General features: G+C 34.1%; 3 protein-coding genes across 3 annotated transcripts; 1 reads left to right on the forward strand and 2 right to left on the reverse strand.

Moving 5' to 3' along the window:
* Positions 1-372: 372 nt before the first annotated feature.
* LOC116123506 (sodium/calcium exchanger NCL) lies at positions 373-5,337 on the reverse strand. The gene is made up of 7 exons (XM_031409266.1): positions 4,724-5,337; positions 3,681-3,866; positions 2,697-2,878; positions 1,758-1,903; positions 1,345-1,618; positions 953-1,261; positions 373-779 (listed from the first exon to the last, which is right to left on the reverse strand). Exons 1-7 carry the CDS (start codon positions 5,118-5,120, stop codon positions 531-533), a joined length of 1,743 nt encoding a protein of 580 aa, XP_031265126.1. The 5' UTR covers positions 5,121-5,337; the 3' UTR covers positions 373-530.
* A 10,429-nt stretch (positions 5,338-15,766) lies between these two features.
* LOC116123500 (sodium/calcium exchanger NCL2-like) lies at positions 15,767-19,933 on the reverse strand. The gene is made up of 9 exons (XM_031409264.1): positions 19,528-19,933; positions 18,274-18,501; positions 17,864-18,045; positions 17,605-17,750; positions 17,240-17,504; positions 17,004-17,149; positions 16,661-16,922; positions 16,274-16,576; positions 15,767-16,188 (listed from the first exon to the last, which is right to left on the reverse strand). The coding sequence occupies exons 1-9, from the start codon at positions 19,931-19,933 to the stop codon at positions 15,940-15,942; spliced, it is 2,187 nt and encodes a 728-aa protein (XP_031265124.1). The 3' UTR covers positions 15,767-15,939.
* Positions 19,934-21,621: 1,688 nt separating this feature from the next.
* LOC116123501 (glutamate receptor 2.8-like) lies at positions 21,622-24,584 on the forward strand. The gene is made up of 5 exons (XM_031409265.1): positions 21,622-21,883; positions 21,973-23,228; positions 23,318-23,630; positions 23,723-24,123; positions 24,213-24,584. The coding sequence occupies exons 1-5, from the start codon at positions 21,622-21,624 to the stop codon at positions 24,582-24,584; spliced, it is 2,604 nt and encodes an 867-aa protein (XP_031265125.1).
* The last annotated feature ends 1,738 nt before the right edge of the window (positions 24,585-26,322 follow it).

A 26,322-nucleotide genomic window follows, 5' to 3' on the forward strand; every position in this document is an offset into this window, starting at 1 on the left:
AATGACTATGAAATCATGCAATTTTTGTGTTATTTTCACCTTTAAACCAAATCCCTAGTTATCAATGCAATATCATAACAAGAGGTCTTCAACAAAACGCAACTTGAGAGTGCAAAACTGCAAATCTCATCTCTCTTAGAACTCAATTTGAGATTTTAATATAAATTTCGAAAGGGTTTATCATTTAGTTCATATTTGTGGTATAGATGAACAAATTAAGTTAGAGATAAAGTTCTCAAGTAAATTTCAAGTCATTTTAGGTTAAGACACTCAATCCTTTGTTCTATCAATTATCATATATAAAGATGAGTGATATAATTAACCATTATTTTAACATGACTTCTGAAATCTACTTTGTGTTTCGAAACACGATTTCCAGAGGAAGTTCATGATCATAAAGTAGCTCAAAAAGGAATATCAAAACCCCAATAATCCGACTAATAATAATCCTGAGGTCTCATTAGACATCAAACAAACCCCAATCTGAAGAAGTACAAAAGGGGAGAACTACAGTTTATGAACGTCATGAACTATGACCAGCCCAAAACATAATCTAGGACATAAACCAGTGCCAAGGAGAAGGGGTAAAGGAGGTATGCAATTGAGCAAGTCCAGAGAGGGAAGGTTGTGCGGAAACTACCAAAAGCGCCCATCACAACGCAAACAATAAGAATAACCAGCACTTCGGCTGAGAAATCCCATGTCAATCCTCTGACATAGACAAGAGCTAAGAAAACTGATAGGCAAAGGACGTTATTCATTGTCACTGCTCCATATAACTGCACAGTAAAAACTCAGAAATGAGAAAAATACAAAGCTAATTTCTACATGAACAAGTTAAATCATCTAAGGGCTGAAGCTCTTGCAATTGCTGAAGGGGTATTGCTTTATGTCTAATTAACAAGTATGTACAGAAATGGCATGTGGAAATTGAGAGAAACGAGAAACAAACCTCGGAAAATGTTAATGAGGCAGTTCTGGTCTTCTTACGACTGGCAAAAATGATTGCTGACACTGATTCACTTGAGTTGGTTGCCAAAGGCAATGCAATAAACGAGATGAAGAATGTAGGTATACTTGTTGCATCTGAAAAGTTATCAACGGCATCTACTAGAGGGTCAGCAAATGCAGCAGCAATAATGGTTCCAACCAAAAGCATCAGCGCTGCTTTAATGGAGGTCCACTTGGGGTTTTCAACAGCCTCAACAACCTCGTCACTTTGTTCGTCAGCTCCCAACAAATCATGCTCCCTCTTTGTTTGCTGCTCATTATTTGCAAGATGTCACAATCTCATAGCAATAAGCAATCCTAGATAAAGATGTGAGTCATCATTGTGCAACTTACCTCATGAAAGTCACCTAGAAGTTTTTCTGTCCGAGAACCAGGATCACCAGATCTCTTTCCTCGATTTACTTCATTGAGCCATTTTGATATACCTTGATAGAACTCATCAAAATTAATTTGATTATCATGAGAAGAATCAAAATCTTCCAGTAATTTGTCTGCAGCATCATCCTTATCCAAGTTTATCTCATCAAACTTAATTCCTATGATCAGTGCTTTTAATTCACCGCGTGAAAGTTCTCCATCTTTATTCTCATCAATCCAGTCAAACAATCTGTCATAAGAAGTCAGTGCTAATAAGAATATCTTATGAGTGGGAGGAATTTATTAATTGAAAAACCATGATCTTATTCTAATTTGAGGGGAGAAGGGGGAATGGGTGAGGGGCACAGTTTGAATAAATAATAACCGACTTTTTTATAACATCTTTGTCAGGTTCTCCTCTATCATTCAGGAGCCTTCCCAAAGCATGCTTTCTCAGATGTTTCAAAAATCCTGATATCACATGCTTGTGCTTTGCATAAGCAAGCCGACGCCTCTGAATCCAAGGCTGAAAGACCTACATGACATGAATGAAAGGGAAGTCAAACATTGCTGTATACATACAAAGTTTCCTAAAAACTGTAACGAGTAAAACAGAAAAAAGTTTAAAGAAAGAGGAAAGATCTTACTAGCTAAATATATAGAAGATATCAAACCAATAATCTTTCTTTCTCAATATAGCATTCAAAACATTAGCATTTAACACTAACTTCATAAACAATGCTGCTAAATAGGGTTTAAAAAGGAACACCTATTGATAAGGCAATGAAAGAAAAAAATATCAACATGTTGATGCCTTCAGAACTCATTTGTCCAAATCAAGAATAATAGGTGACTATATTATTAATAATATTTTTATCATGACATAGTGGCAGTTACAAATGCCTGCAACTTACATAAACAGTAGGCAACTAACCAAATCTTTAAACAATGTTGCAGCATCTTTCAAGAGTATACATAATGGGCCATTAACATTTAGTTCATGTCCCTCATATTAAAAGTCCAAACCAAATTCAACCTTCCACCAAATCAAGCAAGCAACCGTTCAGTTCCCAAGATTTTTCTTTATACCATGGAAAAAAGTTTTACTTATATGGCCTTCTAAGATATTATTCACTTGTTGAATTTTATCTTTCTAACAGTTTATTACAAAAACTAAATATATTTTCATCACAGAATTTTCAGTATGTAGACAAAAAGATTGGTGTGCCTCAATTTCATCACTGCTTAGTTAAGATGGAGTCATGGAATTGCTGCAAGTATCACAGAGTTGCAGGATGCTACAATTGTTGCTTAAAAGAAATGGTTACCTGATAAAGGCAGTAAGCAATCAACATCAATACAGATACAATTAGCGCAATCAAGACTGCTAAGTGTCTTCCTGAAGTTGAATTGAGAAGCTGTGGTATTTGAACAACAAGAAATGGGATGATAGATATAGCCATTATCCTTGCAGCATAGCAAGTCCAAATATCAGTACTAACACCAGTTTCTGCAATCATAGAGAATTTTTATTTTTTATTAGAAAATTGTCAATGGAATTTAATAAAAGATTTCCACACTCAAAATAAAGCAGCAGGCATAGTTAGTTAGTTACATCAAGTATGATTTCCCATGAAAATTGAAACTAACCTACCAGAAGCACCATGACCACCATTACCAGCCCTCAACTTCTCCAGCCCCAACTCTCTGAAGCTATATACAGTAAGAGGTTTCTACATTTATCTGGACCTTGTCTCTTTCCTAGTAAAAATAACTATCACTTTCTTATTGCTTACAATCAAATTTACAAGAATATATAATAAGTGTAATGTATTAGTCCAAGATGCATGTATCTAGGATCCCTCTCCCTCATGAAGATTGGATTAAGTTTAAGAAATTATTATTAAATTCAAATTCACATTTACCCACCTCTCTGTTAAAAATAGATATGGCTTTTCCTATATAGATACCATTCAAATTCCAAAATCATTTATGTTTTCTAGGTACAAGTCCATCAGCAGCTTCCCAAGCTCTCATAAACAACTATAACACACTGGTTTAAGTCTTAAATTTCAACTCTATTTCCCCTCCATCCTTCTCTTCCACTCTGCAGCTACTGCTGGCTCATAGCTTCCATAACATAAAGGGTTTCTAAGACTTTAATATATCCATTTAGAGTTGTCCAAATTTTGAGATAAAATTTTCACAAATGAGGAAAAAAAATTCAAAGATTCTACTGCCTTGGCAAACTAAAAGTTCTTCAATCCATGTGAGAAGACTAGTAAATAATGATACTGAGTAGAGTTACATACCAGTTAAGCTAAATCCTTTCGTATTTTGACCATCTTTAGCAACTGAACCCTGAATGTCACACTTGCCAACGAGAACACAGGATCCCCATATTACAGTAATAAGCATGACAGTTGATCCAGCTAGCAATCCCATTCCCACTGAGACCTGACTTTGAGCAGTTTCCTTAGTTCCAGAAAGTCCAGACACTGTAAAAAAGAAGATCATTAATCAGAGATGCAATCACAACATTAACCAAAAGGTAAGAAATGTAATTTTTGATAAGATTCATTTTAAGATTGCCTTAAAAGAGTTGCTTCACAATGAAGTAAAGTATGTACTATACACATCTATCCACATCAATAGCATAAAATAATTCAACTACTAAAATTTTCAGTATAAACATTATAAATTTTTTTATTACAAGATAACCCATGATTATTCAATTTAGAGAAAGCATCTATCAAGACCAATCAATGGCAAATACTTTAAAAGGGTACCCATAATACATCTGAGACAAAAGTTGGAGACAAAAAGATGCAAAGATTAATATTGAAGGAATTAAAAAAATAAAGCTCAAAGATGCAAAGCCATATCTCAACCTAAAGTTCAAAGGAGTAAAAATCATTTTCATTATTTACAAAAAACAGGGAAAAAAAAAAAAAAAAAAAAGAGTAGAATCAATGTGCGATTGCTATGACTTGTGATAGTTTTTACGTTTCTCAAAAATCAAACAGACCATTACAACGTCAAATTCAATATTTCCTTTAGTTCTTTTTCCTCATCTTTCTTAGAAACAAAATAAAGGAACAAAAATTAAACATATAATAATAGTCACGGATCTCCATTTTTATCAGAAAGAAAACAAAGACAAATCTCTAAACTTCAAAATCTATCCTCCTCCGCTCAATCATAAACACCGATCACAATCAAGTTTCATTTCGTCCACTATAAGCTAAAACAAAAACAAAGCACACCATTTCATGAATCTAATACCCAAATCGCAATCCCAAATCAAAAACACCATTTTCCCCATACTTTCTCAGTAACAAAACAAAGTCCTTACCAAGAATAAGCATTGCGTCGGGAAGCGCGCCGAGGATAGGAAGAAAGAGGCCTCCAATAACACCGGGGCCAAGAATCTCCAACAACATCTCACTCCCATTAGACAAATACGTGGCGGCAATGAACATGAGGTACCCATAAGCGAGGATCAAAAACAAGTTCCCCCATATAGTCGTGGTGCAAGGCATGAAGCCGTATGTCTGCTCACACGTGGACTCTGCCTTGAGTGACGAAGACAGAGGATTAAGAAAGAGGTACTGGGGGTCGCTGTGAGGGTTAAACCCATCTGAGAGTAGATCAGAGGTCGTAGAATTGGGAACGGATCGTGAATGAACGGCGGTGATGGAGAGAAGAGATAGTGAGACGAAGAAAAGCAATAGTTTAAGCTTGTGATCCATGGTGGATTGTTTGAGTCAGTGAGTGAGAGAGAAATTGTTATGACATTAACTTATATGTAATTTTGAGTCAGTGAGCGTTAAAGGAGGACGGGGAGATGAAGCGTCCAGGCCGTGTGGTGGCCGCGGTGATTCACAGAGAGAGAGAGAGAGGGAGGAAGCGTGAAGAAGGAGATGATTTGAAATGCTAAAAACAACCGACTGTTACAAAAATTAAAAGGTGGTGGCTAACTGGCTATTATTATTTAGCTTTGATAATTCACAATGATTAAGCGGTCCATGAGGTTTCAGATTTATCTCTAACACCCCCAGGCCCCGCGCGCAGAATTAGTTAACACTTAACTGTTTAAAGCCCAGTAACTGGATGAGTTCAGGATAAAAGAAAAGAAGATATTGTTTATAATTTTTTGTCTTTTTTATCCCTATTCATTTATTGTCGGCACATCAAATGTGGATGATCCCCCAATAGTACTACTAACCAAAAATCGTCACCAAATACATTACGTTTTCTTCGTTGTCACATGGAAATTTATGAGGGACAAATGGCATGAATTTAATATTTTGAACATGCATAGAAGGATCAACATGTAACGTCACATTTTTTCCTCCAATATTTTAGTTCGTAAAGGGTGTTTCGTACCAAGCCTGAAAGTTTAGGGGAGGGTAGAGATAATCAAAAATAGTGTAATGGATAAGTAGGTGCATGAGTAGATGGATGAGGTTAGTGATGAAGTCTTTTAATATTTTGAAGCATATGGCAGGTGAACCGTAGGATTAAAACCGTTAAACTATTATTAACATTTAACAACCACCGTCTTCTTAGAGCTAATGATATTACGGTAATTAGTTGTCTTGATTAAGAGTAAACAAATTTTCCCACCCAATGTTTGGCCTAAAGACACTTTCTTATTCGAAAAGTTTCAAAACGACACTTTTCCATCCACAGCTAAGATCCGTTAGTAAAACCTGTTAACTAACATGGTATAATCAGTGTAAATATGAAAATACATTTTACTATTTGAATCCAAATCTATACCGAAACCCAAACCCAAACCTCATCACCTTAACCAAACCGCATCCCACCTCTACCATGCACCCATCAGCCACCATCCCACTACCACCACACTTTGATCCCAACCAATCCCAACTATGCCTCCATTATCATCCCACCATCAATCTTCTCACACAAATCAACACACAAAATCTCTGACTATCTCAACGATCTCTACCTCTTCCGCAACACTGTTGTTACCCAACCTACACCCTACCTCCACCATGCATCCATTGGCCACACCCGATCCCAACCCATCTCCATCGCACTCACACCACAACCCACCCTTAAACCATCATCACATCAACCACACAAAGCAAATAGCTTCCAACACCCATAGCCCACTTCACAGCAATCCACTCGCTGCCTATACCCAACCCTATCCCACAACCACCACTGCACATCACCTCCATATCACCCTACCTCATCGTATCCCCATCACCTCAACCAAACTGCACCCCACCTCCACCATGCACCCATTGGCCATCTTCCCACCACCATCATGAGTTATTACACTTTCTTCAACCCATTTTGGCCCTAGGCTCAATAATTGGCTGGAATTGCAATCGGCCTAGTGCGATTCAGCCAATCCGATTATATATAGGGTTTGATTTAGGATTTAATTTTTCTTAAGTTTATATATAAGGGGTAAAATGACGTAATTACTTTTTAACTGTTCTTTGAATTTATCATTATATCATTCTTCAGTTAAAGTTAACCGTGGCAGGGTGGTATAGCATCTTTTTGAAACTTTTTGGATGAGAAAGTGTATGTAGGCCAAACCCAGGGTGGAAACAATCGTTTACTCCTTCATTAATGGCCACTAATCATATTTGGAACGAGAAAGTGTGCATTACCAAAGGGTTGGTAGCCTCGCTGGGTTGGTAACTTAATCAATCTTTTGAAATTACATACCTTAAATAGTACATTTTAAAAACAGTAAAGTAATAAATACGCTACTATGGAAAGCTCTTTCCTTGTACAAGGTAAATGCCAATTGGCCTAAAAAGTACATGAAATGAAACATCAAATTACTATTACCAAGTCGGCATATTCAATACTGATAGCATCTTTACAAAATTAAGTATCCTGTAATTTTGTTGACGTTCTTTTCGTGGGTAGGTCCTAATCTTTAAGGAGAAAATTAAAAATTAGGTTGACCATTTCTGATTACACGATCACAAAGATTGCAGTTTGTTTCGGGTGTCGGACTAACTTGACCACATCCAACTATATATTTAAAAAAAAAAAAAAAATTATTTTTTCAAATTATAATTATAAAGAGTAAACAACTTTTCTCACTTAAGGTTTGTCTTAACCACACTTTTACGTCCAAACAGTTTCAACATACCACTTTCTCATCCAAAGTTTATATTTCGTTAATACTCAAAATACACTTCATTTTCTCAGTCGACGTTTGGTGAGTTACCAGGAACAAGGGTAAGAGGCGTTTTGTAGAGTGCAGATTGGTGGATCGAATGGTGGTGATTGATTGAATATTTGTCATCGAAATCAACCAAAAATCAGCTAAAAACATGAAACCCTAGCTTTACGATGATCGTCAATCGATGAGAAATCAGGTGCTAGAGTGAGAGGGGTTTTGTAGAGAGGAGACTGAAAATTTAAATGGTCGTGACGGAGAAAATTTTTGCCGTCAGAATTGGTTTTGGGTAGTAACAAAATTTGAACTTTAGGTGAGAAAATAGTATTTTGAAACTTTTTGGGTGGAAAGTGTTGTTAAGGCAAATCTTGGCCGGGGAAAAGTCGTTTACTCTTGTTATAAATGAGTATATAGTTGTTTAGTATTTTCTATAAGAGGAAAAGATTTGTTTCAAAAGATACATCATATACGGTCATACTCAGCAACTTGGGCAGCAGAAACATTAAAAGTAAGATGGGACCTTGGGAGCATTTTGTTGCCCACAGATCTTATGTTATTAAATATGATAGTACTCCCATTACAGCTTAGACCTTGCCCAAATATCATATACTATAATGTCAATTTAATACCGTCCTTTCCTTTTTTCGTATTTGGGTATTTAGATTTTAGAATATAAAACATATTACTTACTGTGTATTGTAGGATAATTTCTTTTCTTTATTTTTTTGGTATTTTAAAAGACATTTTAAAATAATTAAAGCATGACTGTCCAAAAGTACTGATCCTTGCATCATTCCATCTGCCCTGATGCCATGTGGACTCACATGAAAGTAATTAAATTTTGATTAAATATAATCTAAGATTTGAATTACCAATTTAAATTATTATACCCCATCTTACATCAAAATGCTAAAAAATCAGATTTATTTTATTTTATTAAAAGTTGGCTTCACTTTCACGTTATAAATTATGACACTTTATAATGTATTCGTGACTTTGTTTACTTAATTTATCAGCTAATTGTTTTACTGTAATTTGTTTTAACATCTAAAATTAAACAATAATAATTTTTTTTTTTTTTTTAGAACCTTAGAAGAATATTTTATTATTTAATCAAAGTTTTGAGTTATTTAATTTACACTGTTATGACTAAATCATTTAGATATTATCAAAATTATTCTTCATGATATTAGATTACAAATTTACAATATCAATAGTAAGGATAGTTTGTTTGATATCGCTAAATCTAAGGTAAAGATTATTGGACATCCTTCTTGTATACGTAACCATGAAAGGGAAAGGGCGCACTAGTAATTTTGATAGGTCAATTATAGGAATTTGGAATTTGGATATTGGATTTGGAGATTCTTCCTATTCCAAAACGACACGTAACGAAATCAACGATGCCGACATGATTTGGGATCATCTCCTCATATTCAAAGTGGATACCATGATACTGACACATGTACAGGTGATAACCAAACAAACCGTGTGGGCCATACAGTTTCACGCGGCCAGTTAATAAATTAATTACTAATGTATCCTATTGATATTGCCCATCCTTATCTTATCCACCAGTATTTTTTTTTTTTTTTTTATCAGATATCACTAATTTTCAATCAAATTTTTTTTAGGTTTAATATCTATCATTAGTATTATATTTTAGGAAAACTCTAATTTAAAATACCTTAAACTTTACTTATTTTATTTTTAAATTGGATTGTAAACATTATAAATTTATAATTACTAAATATAGATTTGATTTTAACAAATTCAGCTTGAGGGTAATGAAAATGTTTTAAACAAAGTTAATGGCTTATTCATACCAAAAATATTATTTCTTACATTATATTTCATTTATTTAAGACAATGTTTTAGCGTAAAAAATGCTCATATATTGACATTTAACATTCAAGATTCAATGGATCGATGTTTCTACTAACCTCTTTTTTCTTCCTAATAATCAAGAAATCCTCTTAACTTTCGCAAACGTGAGTTTAAAACTAAAATCTTCATCTAACTCTGTAATTTTTTACGAGTACACCATATTATTTACCGATCAACTAAGCCCTTAACTTGTTTGATGAAAGTCTAATTATACGTTAACATTTTTATCCATTAATATTTTTTTTATGGTGGACTAAAATTCAAAAATTATACCTATTAGAATTTAAAAAAAAAAAAATTTGAGGGCCAACCTCATCTAATGCTGTATCCGCCCGTGGGGACAAAGGCTTGTAATTAAAGGCCAACTTTGGTTAGATAAAGAAATACCCTTTCTCCTTGCTAGACCAAAACTATTTTTCAAGCTTTCAACCAACCTTTCACTTTTTGTTATTTAGTCCCATCACATCGTCAACTACACTTAACGCCTTAAACTAACAAGTATTTTTCAATGTCTCAAAAAATAATCAAATGAAATTAAAATTTTGTCCTTCAACGACCCATTGATATATTTAATCAGTTTCATAAGTCATTCTCAAATACGAACATTTTAATATTTTAAATAGAAACTAAAAGCCTTTTGTCCTTCAACGACCCATTGATATATTTAATCAGTTTCATAAGTCATTCTCAAATACGAACATTTTAATATTTTAAATAGAAACTAAAAGCCGGTGATTAATTTAAGAAGTAAAAAAAATGGAAAGTCATAGTTAAAATGAAAATGTTTTTGAGATAAAAAAAAAAAAAACAATTCAAATATTTGACATAGAAAAATAGAAATCTCCATCTTAGTTTAATAATATCATTTGAAAACCAAGTAAACAAGTTGCAAATGGGACAATTGAGTTGAGAAAGGGAGAGAGCCTATAAACTGATTTATAACATTTAATGTGATCTTGAGTCAACAAATTAGGCCATTAAGTTGAAGTCTGACCCCCTAGAAACAGCCAGAATTGATGAAGATAGGCCAAAATTAATACCATTTTGGAACTTAATTTAATTTAATGTCCCAATTATTTAAATAGATTGATTAAATATTTGGGAGTTGGTGGCGTTGTGGCAGTGTGGCAGCCCTCCATAAACTTGTGTTGAAAGCCAGTGCCACGTACAGGTAAGACTAGTTTTCAAAGGATATTTATTTATGGTCCAATCTGATCTACTTCAAATTGGACCACTTGGCTTCTAGGAAAATAAACGAAATAAAATTGTGGAAAACCTCGGATTGAATGGAATTAAAAGAGTTTCGGTGTCAATACGGGAACCGCATAATGTTCTCGTTGGTGTCATTTCAAATCTCTACAATTTCCGATTTGCCTATTCAGAGTTGACTCTTGAAATTTGAGGATTCAATTTAAAAGTTACCTACTAATATTTTAAGCTTAATCATTTTGGACATCACTTTCATCTTTTATATTAGCATACCTATTACCACAAAGTTAGCCGACATTTATTCCTTAAATACTATCATTGCTTTTTTTTTTTTTTTTTTTGCCCGAGAAAATAAGTTTATGACTTGTGGGCCTTCTCAATCTATGCGCGCCATGCGGCCTAAGACCACCTTTTAGACGGCATAAGACCCCTTTAGACACGGACATAACCACACTCGTACTTATGGGTTCAATTGAATCCACTCAATTTTATTTCTTATTAATAAAAATTTTAGACAATAATATTCATACTTTAAAACAAATTTATATTAATATTTTATTTTAATTTTATCCTTGTTTAATTAAATTTTTGGACAATAATATCTTTATATTTAAAATAATTTATAGATCACCATTGCCACCCAACCACCACCACCACTGCCACCATTGCCAACAGCGGGCGAACCACCATGGGCCGCCATCGAAAAATCACCAGAGTCCCTAAAAAAAACGAGATTTGATGGGAGACTCCGGGAGGCTTCGATATGACCCTTTTTGGCCATATCAGGCCAGGTCTGGGCGAGATCTAGCCGGAATAGATCTGACCGTTAACAGCTAGGTCCAGGGTCGTTAACGGCCAGATCTGGTCTGATATGGCCATTTTTTACCATCAATATGACCAGAAACGGTCATATCAGAGCCTCTTGGTCACGGTGAGGTATTCACATGGACTTTTGGAGACTTCCGACGGTGGTTTGCGATGGTGGCAATAGGTGAGGGTGATTTCGTCATAAATTAAAGTTTTATATAAGTGGGGTGTTTTAGCTAAATTTGAAATATTGGGGGTTAAAAAAATTATTCAAAAATTAATAATAAAAATAATATTATATTAATATTTAAAAGAGGACAATTTAGTAATTTAAATAATATGCCCACTAATTTATTCCCCATAACCAAACATATTAGTAAAACATACCTACCAATTAATCAAATATATTTTCTTAAAGATTCCTAGTAATCTTTTTAGGTAATCTATCTTTCTCATAATCTAATATTCTTAATAATTTAATATTCCTGAACCAAACATCCCCGTAAGGTTTACGGCAATAACAAAAACTCTTCTTGAAGTTTTGGAAGTAATAAAAATGTCTCTATTATTAGTAGACTATAAGTGAACCGTTAGAATATACACTATTATGAGTATATAAATATTTATTAAATCGTCATCTTATTGCATATTTTTTAAAAAAATTATGCATGTCCCGTCAGTTGGTGGAGTAAGTACCAAGTAATTTTCTGAATGGTGAAATGTCTCTTCAACATGATTATTATTAAGATAATTGCCACTCTCCTTTCTCTTGATTCTTCATGTAACTTCTTTTAAGATAACGAGAGATTTCAGTGGGCTGGCCCTTTTTTAACTGCTGTTGTTCATTAGGCCTTGGTCTGAAGAGAAACCCCAAATTAACCCACACGTGGCTATTCATTATCCCCAATAATTAGGAATTAAATCTATTTCCGCCAGAGTTTAAATTATGCTATTTCAAATATTAAGAAGGACAATACTAGATTTACAGTCCAATCTCATAAATTTTTTCTTACAACCCCAATATAATAGTCACAATTGGTTTCTAATAAATTTTCTGTCTGACCGATTACAAACTGCCACATCAGAATTGTGAGAAAGAGTTTGTAAAATCGGGTTATAACTTGTGAGCCAATATTTATTGTATTAAGAAACTCTCCCTTAAAACTAATTTAAGAATTTAAAATCTGTTAGTTAAAACTTAAAAGACAAAAACACCCCTAAGTAGTACTGTATGGTATCGTGTTATATTGAAATAATTATTTGTAATTACTTAGTTAAATATCTAATAAACTATTTTTTTTAAATTTTTACATAATTTAATAATTGAAGTATTAAAATTTCAAATATTTAATTGCTCATTTTTCTTTTAATCCTGTATTTATGAAATCATTTATTTCATTAATTGTATTTAAGTAAATTATTTATTTAATGATTTAATTAAATAGTTATATATTTAAATACTATTTAGAGGTATTTTTATCATTTCAATTTTAGTTCACAATTTTGATTGACATCTGTTAAAATCACCAAGTAATTTTTAGTATTTGAAACTGTAAGACCAAAACCATAATAGACAGAACAACAAAGATAATATATATATATATATATTTCTCTCCAATAATTAGTCTCTTATATTATACTTGGAAGGAATTCTCTTATTTAATTTCACTATGTGTAATTCATTAAAAAAACAAAAACATTATGAAAACTATTTGGAATAATTTAGAATATTCAATACGACATGTTCTCTTCTTTGCTTTTCATAACAGCCAGCAGATATGTAACAATTCAGGGACGGAGCAGGATTTTAACATTGGGTGGCCGGATTAAATAACAATATAATTTTGAATTCAAAAAAGAATTAAATATATAAAATAAATTATACCAAATTTAATTTTGTTCTTGTCTTTGTAGATATCAGAGTTGAAAAGTTAGGAAAGAAGCTTTAAATTAGTGTTTGCATATGCAACTAATCGAAATTGAAAAAAGTGCTGTGAGCCCTGAGGTAAATAAGTTAAGAAAATAATGTGAGAATTTAATATTATAGGAAAAGGAAAAAAATTATAATGGGTTATTGTTGTCACATAAATTTTAACATAATATTTAACACAAATTATTAACTTTCGATTTGTTATAATTGAGTGGCTAAAAAGTTAAGAGTTAGATATTGTAAAAGAAAGTTATGAGTTACCTTTCATTTTAAGTCCATTGGATTGGCTTAAATCAACGGATATAAATTTTTGTGTAAAATTATGTCAAAAATTTGTGTTATAACTTAACCTATATAAGAGCAAAGAAAGAAATTATAATTACAATATATTTTTTTTTTGTTTGGTAATTGGTATTATATGAAAAATAAAGAAACAACTAAAAAGGAAAAACTCCCCACCTTACCCTAGGAAGAACCAGGGATAGAGCCGCAAAAAAACAAAAGAGGCAAGGAGTAAATCCTTTATAACAGCCTACTAAAAAAAAAAAAGCCGGTGCTAAGCACATAATAAACACAGAAACACTGCAAAAAAATCATAAAAAAAAAAAAAGGACACAGCACAGGAATTGAAGAAGACAAAACTGCCTGTTCTAGAGCTGCGCAAAAAGTGGGCCTGGGCCCGAAAACAGTCTCAGGATCGATCCGTATAGGACTGGTCCGGGACCGACCAAGCCCAAGGGAGAGGGTCCGGCCCAGCTGGTCCCTGCTCGGGCCCCGTTAATTTCAAACACCCCTTACCCAAATCCTCATCTAAACCCCCTTATAATATAGAAATACATAATAAATTTAAGAGTTAAATTATACTTTTACAAAAAACAAAAAAAAAAAAAAAAAAAAAAAAAATTGACCATTGCTCAACGGTCAGCCTAACCTATAATAATGCCTAATTGGTCACCAATTTTCCTTGCAACTCTCATTCTCTCTACTTTAATTCTCAAACTCTCTTCAATTTCATCTATTATTCAATTTATTATTTATATTTATTCATTATTCAATTTTATCTATTGTACAATTTATTATTTTTATTTATTTATTATTCAATTTCATCCATTTTAATTATTTATTATTTTATCTATTTTAAATTAATTTTTCACATTACAAAACTAAAATTAAATTATCTCTTTAAATTAAAACTATTATAATTTATAACCATTCATTTATATTTATTTACTAATTAATTAATAATTTTCAAATTACCTTTGATAAATTACATAAACCTCACATAAATATTTATTTAGAAATATATAAAAAATTAGGGGACTACATTAAAATTTTCCAAACCTAAGAACCGGTCCCCAGCTCTAACAAAAGTCATGGGCTCAAGGCCGGTCCTAACCAATTTGGGACCGACCCCTGAGTGCCTCGACCTGGGACCGGCTGGGCGCCTTGCCCACCTCTAAGTCCTGTTCTTCAACTCCAAGTCAGCAGAGCACAGATAATAGAATTAGAGAAACGATGAAAAAAAGTTAGAGAAATTAAAATAATATAAAATAGTTAATATTATAATTCAAAATAAGTGGGAGAGTTTTGTCTTCTCTCAATCTCTCCCCTATTAAATAAGACTTGATTGTTATAAGAAATAAAAAATGAAGATAAAATGGGCCACTTCATCTAAAAGACAATTTGGCATGTTATTCTCAAAATATTAGTCTATTTTTTAATTATGTTGAGACTTTATAAGTTTATTAATTTCATTAAATACCCCCTAAAAAAAAGTTTAAAAACTAACAAAAACACCTCCATCCACCAATACCTACCAGATTCCGACAACAACCACCGATGGTAGCTGAAATCTATCACAATAGTCACACAGCCACCGAAAATTGCTAGTAATAGCCAGATCTAGCCTTTTCCGATCACATCCACAATGGATCTGGCCGGAAAAGGCCAGATCTGCCGTTAACGACGGCCATATCTTTGGCCGTCGTTTCAGCCATTTCTGGCCGTCGCAGTCACAACAATTCGTAGATCTGGCCAGAAAAGGCCATAACGACACGCTACGGCACAGATCCGACCGGTCTGTGTCGTAACGAAATTTTCCTGCTAGATTCCGGCGATGGTGGCCAGAATCTGGCACTACAGGTGGTGGGGGTGTTTTTGTCATTTTAGATATTAGGGTATTTAATTAAATTAGTAAACATAAGGGCTTTTTCATAAATTTTTAAAGTTTACATTATAATACTCCCCTATCCAACAACCTAATACTATCCCTAAAATCTTATCTAAAATAATAAACCAAACGCACCCCTATATATTTATACTGTTGCAAAAATTTTGGGTGGCCATAACCCATAATTTAATCCATTTTACATATATCATGCAGATCATCTACAAAAAACTTAAAATTTTTTCAAAAGCTTGGGTGGCCATGGCCACCTCAGGCCTTAACATGACTCCGCCCATCCTGTACAAGTTGGCCAAATAAATACAATAAGCAAAGCAAAAAAACCTGCAACAAAATTCTCGAACTGCATTCTCCAAGCTTGCTCATTTTCTGTTAATCATAATTCAGAACATCATTGAAAAGATAAACAAGGAACAGAGATAAAGGGTATAGCAGAATCGCCATGACTGATATCCACAAAGGGAAGGTGGAGCGAAAGCTCGCAATGACACCCATCACAGTACAAACGATTACTACAACCAGTAATTCAGCAGAAAATTCCCAGGTGATTCCTCGGAAATAAATTAGCGATAACAGAACGGTGAATCCGAGCACATTGTTCATGAACACCCCGCCATAAATCTGCATTACCACACCAATGATTATGCAGTGTTTCAGGATTTAATTGAAGTGCAAAGTAAAATGGTTAGAAGGGCATAACACAAACCTCGGAGAATGCCAAGGAAGTAGTCCTTGGTTTCTTGCGATATGCGGCGGAGATTGCAGAAGTTGCTGCTCTACAATTGGTGGCTATTGGGACTAAAATGAAGGAGATGAAGAAGGATGGAATGTTTGCAGAATTGGAGAAATTTTCAACACTGTAAATTAGAGGCTCTGCCAGAACTGATAACATAACAATTCCAATCACCATGTACATTATAGCTTTAAACCATGCCCATATTGACTTCTCTTCAACTTCTCCATTTTTCTTTTCATTATCCACCAGCTTGTCTGTTTCTTCCCAAGTTTTCTGCACGAACATTTTAATCATCTTTCTGGTAATTGATCTTCCAAGTTAGTGGAGGTTCGAGAGCGACAAAGAATGGATACTTACTTGGTAGATATCATCTTCAGTCTCAGGTTTTGAAGGAGCTTCATTAAGAGAGGTGGTAGCTTTGAACAATTTTGCGATTCCTGAGACGAATTCCTCCTCATGTATCACGCCGTCCCTACTTGTGTCAAGTTCTTCAATAACTTTGGCTACAGCTTCATCCACATTTAAAGGAGCTTCACCAAACTTGATATTGACTATTAGTTCTTTCAATTCGTGTTGAGAAATGAAGTTTTTTCCGTCATGATCAATTTTTTCAAACAACCTGTCATTCATTTTGCATATACAATTGTTATGTCTAATTAAAAGAATAAGAAAATTGAAGCTGAATATAAGTCTAATTAACCTTGTAATTGTAGATTCATCAGGCGTGCCATCTTCTGTAAGTAGACTTTCTATTGCATTGTTTTCAACATGTTGTAACAATTCTGATATCAGATTTTTCTTCATTTCCCGTTCTTTCCTTTTGTTTTGAATCCAGGGCTGGAAAACCTGTCAAACATTCAAGAACAAATTAAGTACTTCAAGATAATTAATGGAAGTAAATATCCATTTATATCATAAGCTGATTAATGTTATTACTTTGTATATGTCTCTTAAGGATTTCTGGGAATAATAATTCTTATCCATTGCATTCTTTGCCTCATCAAGCCATCTTGTAAATCCATTTACAAACTCATCTTTGGTTATTTTTTGATTTCCATCAACGTCAAATTCTTTGATTACTTGTGCCACTGCTTTCTCCTTGTCGATATGCATTCCTTTAAACTTGACTTCAAGAAGAACCTCCCTTAGCTCTGAAGGTGATATGATATCATCTCCATCATGATCTATTTCTTCAAACAGCCTGCATTTCAGCAACTTCTAGTTACTTGCTACACAAGGAATTAACTTCAGAAAAAAAAAAAAAAAAAAAAAAATTTGTGGGAGGATCCTGGTTTAATTACCTTCGTATAGCAGCTACGTTCGGAGCGCCATCATCGGTGAGGATTTGTCCTAATGCCTGCTTTTGCACATGTCTTAAAATTCTTAAAACTAAATGCTCATGTTTCACATACTCCAATCTTCTTTGTTGAATCCAGGGCTGGAAAATCTGCAGATGATTTGTCACTACAAAAGTTTTATGAGACCAATACATTACACCATGAGAAGAGAATTTAACCTAAGAAAATTTTGAAAACGAAAAGAGAGTAAAGAGTTTAGTACCTGATAGAAGAAGTACAAGAATAAGAACACAATAGTAACAGAAAGAGCAATCAACATCACTGCTTGTTGCCCAGAAGATGATGAGACGACTTTCAGGAGTTGAATGATCAGAAATGGTGTCACCGAGGAAAACATAATCCTCGCAATGTAGCTGGTCTCCATATCAGTAGTTATACCAGAACCTGCAATTTTAATAATGACAAAATTAAAAAAAAAAAAAAAAAAAAATTGCGGGTCATGTAATATATTTAAAAAAATCGTGGCTGCACTTAAAATTAAACTATCTTTCAAGAGGTTCGATAATATCATAGTTATAATTGTTGAACATTAGTCTTTCTTTCTTAGACTGGAAAATGGATGTGGAAGTTCATAACTTGAATGAACGAAGGAAAAGAGAGAAGATTAATTACCAGTGAATTTTGACGAGAGTCTGTCAAAAGAAAAATTTTCAGAAGTTGTTCCATTAGAGAGAGGGGTATAATTAGTCTCTGAATTACCACTGTGAAGGACTTGACTGCCAAGTAATACACAAGTTCCCCAAATTACAGTGAGCTGCAAAATTGAAGATCCAGCCAACAGCCCAACTCCAGTGTAAACATATTCTTCAGCTACCTCTTTACTGTTGAAGAGTTCAGACGCTGTAAAAAAAAATTCATAAAATTATGCTAAAGTTACAACCTCATAAATAGTATTAATATTATTTGTCTAGCTTGATTATTTAAGAGCTTATTAAAAGATAAATTATTGTAAGAGCTACACAAAACTACAGATTATTTCCACAATTGCAAAATAAAATGAAAAACTTAGATATATACACAATGTTGATCCACATAATTAAATACATATCTTAAAGAGAGAAGCTTATGAGAACAAATTAGATTGAAATTTAATCAAAGGTCATAATCAGTCAGTTAAAAAATTCAGAAGATAAATTTCTAAAATTCTTTTGAATAGATTATAATTTATATGGTCCACTGATATTAAGTTGCTTGCATCCTCAGTTTTGACAAATTTGTAGAACCTCTGCAACATTGACTTACATTTAACAATGTTTCTTGTATTACTAATTTTCTTGTGCTTATCACAAGATAGGTTTAACCTTAGAATTTTTATACTGAAACTAAGCATATTGATTGAATTTGAATACATATATTTTTTATGTCTATACTTATACTTTCCCCTTAACAAACTTCAATGAAAAGATCAAAGAGATATTAATAATACAGAGTTAAAATGCATATATGTGTCACCAGATTTTCAAACTTTAGGGGATCAGAATTCTAGTTTTTTTTTTTTTTTTTTAAACTCTTCCGATTAGCAGGAAATTAGCAACATTAAATATCATACTTAATTAATTAGTTGCAAGTAATTGATACGTGCAAGCAAAATTTAGATATTATTATATTAACTTTGCAACAAGCCAATAGTCTGTCTGACTAATTTCACTCAAATATTTTAATTAAATTATCATCAATGCTCTCTTAAATTGATATTCAGTAACATTTATAAACGATTCAAGATTCTCCAAGTACATACGATCAAGATCATAAATGAGGTGAATATAATTTGTAGAGCGTTTATCCAATAGTATTGTCCTATATGAGTCATAGTTGCTTATATATATTGATGGAAAGAAGGAAATTAAGTAATTGTAAATGTCATACCAAGAAGTAACAAGGCCTCGGGAAGGGCACCGATGACATGAAATGCGCTTGCACCAAACACACCAGGGCCAAGAATCTTAAAAATTTGCTCCCCTCCGGCAGCCAAATATGATTCTCCATGAAACAGTAGATATTCATACACCAATATCAGAAAAAGATGCCCGAAAATATTATTCGAACACGGCAAGAAACCATACATTTGCTCACATTCCTGATTCTCATCAGAATCCAATCCTTTAACATTAAGTAAATAAGAAGCTTGGTGTGTGACTTCATGATCATCAGCACCATTGATCCCATCTGAAACCGGTTCTGCAGAGCTGTATGGCGTCGGTCGGCCTGCAACCTCAACAACTGTCAGAAAAAGAAGAAGAAAAATGAGATACACAGGTTTGAAAATATTCATGATTATGGTCTCTGAGTATTATTTGAGGTTTTGGGCCAATTATATAGGATTATTTAAGTCATGCTTACTTGTTTGACTAAGATAAGTGGGGTTTGGTAATTTTTAGTTGATTTTTTATATTTGATAAAATGAGATTCGGTGCATTTGGTTAATGTTTATGTATCAAAATAAATATCAGAAAGGGCTGTCAAAATTATTTTAAATTATGTGGCCATGTGGGATTATTGAAAAGAATTGACGTATTATGGCTTAGCTCAGCTGGCACAAGGAGTGGGTGCGCACTTTTATTTTATTCGTTTTCGTTTTTCGACATTCATTCATTTTAATTTTTCTTAATTAGAAAACTTTTCAGCACAATTTTTTTTTTATTTTTTATGACTGAGATCTTATCGGTCGTATAAGAATTTTAGTGGTTTTACGCGTACTTTAGCTAATTACTAAAAACTTTAATCGGTCCAATAAAAACTACATTAGTTGCCCTTATTAGCATCTGATGAAATATTTAAATTTATGTTTTTTTGAGTAATACACACAAGAGTTTTTATTGAATCACTCGATCACCCAAAGATAGTTATACTAAAAACTTTTCAACACTTCATGTCCCTCCTTGTGGTACTATTAATTATGTTACAGTTAACGTCTCTATTTCCTGTAATTTTTCTTTTATAATATTTCAGTACTATTGTTCATTGATCAAAGTGTTTAAGGACTAGGAAAGAGGAAGAACTTAATTTGATATTTACTTATTTTCAATAATTGTCTAGAGTAAAAGATTGGTCCGTCACTTCTTGCTCCTCAATAATTTTCACCACCTTAATTAAGGCATATTCTTCGTCTACAGACTACTCTGAACAAGTCTAGGCTTTCTATTTCTATTTCATGCATGAGAACATGTGGATATGTAGGTCTGTTTGCTTGAACAAGTCTACGTTTGCTCTTTCGAATTAATTGATCAGCATATATTTTCTTCAAATTCAACAATCTTAAAAACCGAATCATTGAATAATATTATATTCTTACTCATATTTCGAAGATTTATTTAGAGTTGCTTCCACTCATCAATTTTTCTGGTTCGTCACTGTCTTGATTATGATGATTATAATCTAAAAATTTGCTATTTAATATAAATTATACATTTATTTTAAGTATAAAATTCTCTTCATTGAAGCAATGACCAAGTCTTTCTAGATTCTGAGACCAAGTCTTTCTAGATTCTGAGACCAATTAAAACAAGAAGAAAATTCAATTTCTGAACCAAAAATACGGGCACAATAGAAGGTCAATTGTCGTGTATAAAATTTGTCGTTTCTCCTAGTTTGAATAAATCCGCTGAATGGCTGAATCTTGTGTAAATTAATTTTGAATTTTTCTGATCTCTATATTTTGGATACTTGCCTATGGATGAAATTGAAAGGAACAATCATCAGTTTCGCTAGCTAAGGATTGACAGAATATTAATTATTAATTAGTTCTTTGTTGGAATATAATTTCAGCAAATCTTTCAAAGTCCACCCTTCGGAAATTGCATGGATACGAAAGAAAGAAACGGCATTATTTGCTGCATGACTCTGATTAGTCTAAATCCAACCCTCTTTAGTCCAGGTCTCTGATGAGCTTTGACAAACACCCAACTACAACTATAAAGCGAGGAAGAATTGATTGCTTTAATAAACTTCTATGCATTTACAATGGTCACTTGTTCTCTTCTCTTGTTTTTATTTCCCTTACTTTTGTTGCTTTCAGTAGAAGCAACAGCTAATGGAAGCGCAACGGAGAAGGGCCCAGTTGCTGGCGTTGTAGGTGCAATTGTCGATCAGGATTCTCGCATTGGTAAAGAAGCAAAAATAGCCATGGAGATGGCTATCAAGGATTTCTATGAGAAGACGAATCAACGTTTTCATGTCCACATAGTAAATTCTCAAAACGATCCCGTTCAAGCCGCTTTTGCAGGTGCTTGTGATATGATTAAACTCCTGTCCTCTACTAATAACTTATCATTTAGATTGTTACTAACTTAGATATAATTACTTTAATTGCAGCCAAAAATCTAATTGATACACAAGAAGTTCAGGCCATACTAGGACCACACACTTGGGAAGAAACAGTAATGGTTGCAAATATTGGTAGCCAAGCTCATATTCCGATTCTTTCTTTAGCTGAATCAAGTCCACGGTGGGCATCAGAGCGATGGCCCTTTCTTGTTCAAGCCGCGCCTAGCCAGTGCAAACAAACGAAAGCCATAGCAGCCATTGTTCAGTCATGGGAATGGCATCAGGTCACTGTTATATATGAAGAAACTGGATTATCTTCAACCGCTGCAGTAGTGGTGCCTCATCTCTATGACGCCTTCCGAGAAGCAGATGTTGAAATCACAAATCTTGTAGCTTTCCCACCTCTTGATTCTTCTTCATTGTCTGAACAGCTTGAGATGATCAAAAGAGGGCAATGTAGAGTCATTGTAGTTGATTTATCATTTCCATCAGCCACACGTCTATTCGAAAAGGCCAAGGAGATGGAGATGATGGAAAAGGATTACGTATGGATCGCTACAGACGCCTTTACAAGCCTTGTCGATTCTATTAATGCCACAAGCATTTCCTCAATGCAAGGAATTATAGGAGTCCAGAGCTACTTCCCCAGTAATAATGATCTCCATAAGGAGTTTCATATGAGATTCCGCACAAGGTTTAGCTCGGAGTATCCAGAAGAGGACAGACGCGAAGCTGGTATTTATGCAGTACAGGCATATGATGCTGTATGGACAGTGTGTCAAGCAATGTTTAAGAACAGCAAGGCCGGGGGACAAAAATTGTTGGATACAATTCTGTATAGTAAATTCAATGGATTAAGTGGACTGATTCAATTCGAAGAGAAAAAATTAGCTCCAGGGAAAATATTTCGGATCATCAATGTGCTTGGAAAGAGTTACAGAACACTTGGTTTCTGGTCAGAGTCAGACAACGGATTCTCTCGGACATTAGATGAAAGAGCTACATTTAATCATTCAATGAAGAGTTTGAAACGTGTGATTTGGCCAGGCGAACCTAGGTCAACTCCAAGAGGATGGGCTATTCCAACCAACGCAAAGTCTCTGAGAATCGGTGTGCCCAATGGAACAACTTTCAAGGAATTTTTGACCGTGGTCCGGAATCCTGAAGAGAACAATTACACATTTGGAGGATATGCTATTGATCTCTTCGAAGAAACAGTTAGCAATTTACGATATCACCTTGCTTACAAATTTATCCCCATTGACGGCAACTATGATGCTTTAGTGCAGCAAATTCATGATCAGGTGAGGTCTTTACAAATTTAAAATCTTGTTTTTCAGTTTTATGTTTCCGGATAGAAGGAGAAAATTAAAATCCAATTTTCTGTGTGTAGACATTGGATGCTGTAGTTGGTGATGTAACAATTCTGTCCAGCCGACTCCAGTATGCAGAATTCACACATCCCTACACGGTGCCAGGATTGGTGATGGTGGTTCCGGTGCGATCACGAGCCAGCAGTAAAGCATGGCTATTCATGAAGCCTTTTACAAAAGCGATGTGGGGTTTCACAGTAGCTATAACTCTTTACAATGGGTTTGTGGTGTGGTTAATTGAGCGGAATCATTGCTCCGAACTAAAAGGTTCAGTTCTCAATCAAATCACCACCTTGATTTGGTTGTCCTTCTCAACACTCTTCTCTTTACATGGTAACACAATCGATCTTCCCTCAATTTGAATTCCAATAAAAAGAATTTCAAGATTGTTTCTAATTACTTGTAATTCCTGTCTTGTTTTGAAGCTGAAAAATTACACAGCAGTCTATCCAGGATGGCGATGGTGGTTTGGTTGTTTGTGGCACTAGTCATCACGCAAACTTACACAGCTAATCTCACCAGCATACTCACAGTGCAGAGGCTTGAACCCACTGCTACAGATATTGAGTCACTGCAGAGAAGTAATGCAATGATCGGATATTGCAGGGTATCTTGCCTTGAAACATATCTGGTCCAAGTTCTAAAATTCAACCCCAATAACTTAAAAAAGTATTATTCTTTCTCGGAAGACTATGTTCAGGCACTTAGAAGCAAAGAAATAGAAGCCATCTTTCTTGATGTTCCCATAGCCAAAATATTTACTGCAAAGTACTCCAAGGAGTTTATTGCAGCTGGACCGACCTACAAAACTGGAGGATTCGGATTCGTAAGTTAATTCCTCTTTCAATTTCTGATAAATGGTAATCAAATTAGTTTATTATATATGATTAATGAAACTTCTACATGGTTTCACAGGCTTTTCCTAAGGGTTCTCCATTGGTTCCTGAGATGAACAAAGCGCTTCTGAAAGTATCCGAAAGTGGGAAGGCACGAGAATTGGAGAAGAAGATGCTTGCAACTCAGAATTGTGAGGAGATGGAATCAGAAGAAGATTTTTCCAGTATTAGTGTGACTAGTTATTGGGTACTCTTCACGTTAACAGGATTCACATCAACAGTTGCTCTTGCAGTTTATGTTGCTCATTTGTATTCGAAACTTGAGGAACCAATTTTCGGAAACCAAATCATTTGGAGACTTATGTCGGCTGTAATTGCACCTTGGGGACAGCAGAAGAAGTGGTTCTGCAGAAAAATTAGTGATATTGAAAGTCCTTCTAATGTTCCATGAGCTTAGATGATTAAGTATAAATGTTGTAATTAAAATAGAGAAAATAATTTTATACGACAAAATTATTGAAGATGATAATGAATGTAATAATATGTCTTTGTTAATTCTTAATTGCACTCAACCTGAAGCTGTTGGGCAAAATCGCAGAAGCTTCTTGGTTTGAAATGCAATTCCTTCTTTTGAGAATGGAGGGTGCTGTTGGAGAGAAGAGAAGGAGAGGAAGAAAGCAAGAAAATTTAGGTATTTAATCAACTAATTAAATAGAGTTTGATCGTTAATTATACCCTAATAGCTCAACAGCACATAGCTTTCCATGAAAACCTTGTTTTATCTAGCTATAGCACTTTTCTTTCATAATCAAACTGTAGTTAACGTATATTAAATAAAGTTTAAGATTTTATTAACTAAAATTTTTGTTTTGTCTAAAATAATAAGCTTGACTATGACGAAATATGAATTAAAGCAAGGCAAAACCATGCATGTTGGACCGAAAAGATACAACATTCATTTACCTGTAAAAGTAAAAACAAGATAAAAGATGAGTTTCTCTGGTGTTTGTGCAAATAATGAATATTCTCCGTATCTTCTTATTGGTGCCAAAGTTCTACGTCGGTTAGGAGACGAAGACCTTGGTATATAGTACACGAACACCCTCACCGCCTAGAGGCATTTTTTTAAGACAAAATTGTTCAGGCCTCAGAGTCCAAAACGGACAATACCTCTGAGAATCTACCTACCATTTTTCTGGATTTGGCATACATCAACATTAGGTGCTAGAATGAGGGCCTAGGCCACTCTGAGTCCTTCACCCCCTGAGGGGCTATGTTGGTACTAAATTCCCATATCGGTTAGGGGACAAGAGCCCTGGTTGTTATATAGCACAAAGACACCCTCACAGTGTTAGTGTCAAAGTCTCACATTGATTAGGAGATGAGGGTCTTGATCGCTTATATAACATAATGATACTCTCAACACCTAGAGGTGTCTATTTCAAATAAACCGTGCAATTCTTAGAATCCAATGTAAACAATACTTTTAGGAACCTATCTATCATGTGTCTAGATCTGACATATATCAATATGTCTCTTTCTTGGTGTTGTTGTCATTAATATTTCCGGTAAAAAGGGGACAACCATTATCATATTAAAGGAAATGCTCATAGACAACGATGTGAATGACGTAATTGGTGGCATTAATGTGGATAACAGTTCAGTTCTCGTGTTGGTAAAGAAGAGCAGGTAGAAATTGAGATGATATACTTCATTAACTCACTCTGCTTCTCCACATAACAAATTTTCGGCGTGGGCGGAGCCTATTGCACCATGTAAATTCTTTATGGTAAATATCAATTCGATCCATAAGAAATTAACAATCCTAAATATAGGGTCTTTTATGATATTTGTAAAGGTATAGGGGGTTATATGTCATTCAACATTTGACTTGTCGTTTCACCCGTAACCGATTGTGTCTTAAATCAAATAACGACATTATTTTCGCTAAAAAGTAATGATGCCGTCTTGGACATTGATGATATTGTTTAGGTTTAGAAAACAATGTCGTTTAACTGAAGGCTTAAATGATATCCTTTTACTGGAATGACAATGTTTTGCTTTAGATGAAACGATGTGGTGACACCAATTTAGCTAATATTATTTAACAGCTCTATATTTATTTGTATATCATATAACCCTCTCCTTTTATGATTCTTATGGACCTAAATTATTTATTGCCAGAGATG

This window comes from Pistacia vera, unplaced genomic scaffold (assembly GCF_008641045.1).
Source record: "Pistacia vera cultivar Batoury unplaced genomic scaffold, PisVer_v2 Contig1426, whole genome shotgun sequence".
Taxonomy (NCBI): domain Eukaryota; kingdom Viridiplantae; phylum Streptophyta; class Magnoliopsida; order Sapindales; family Anacardiaceae; genus Pistacia; species Pistacia vera.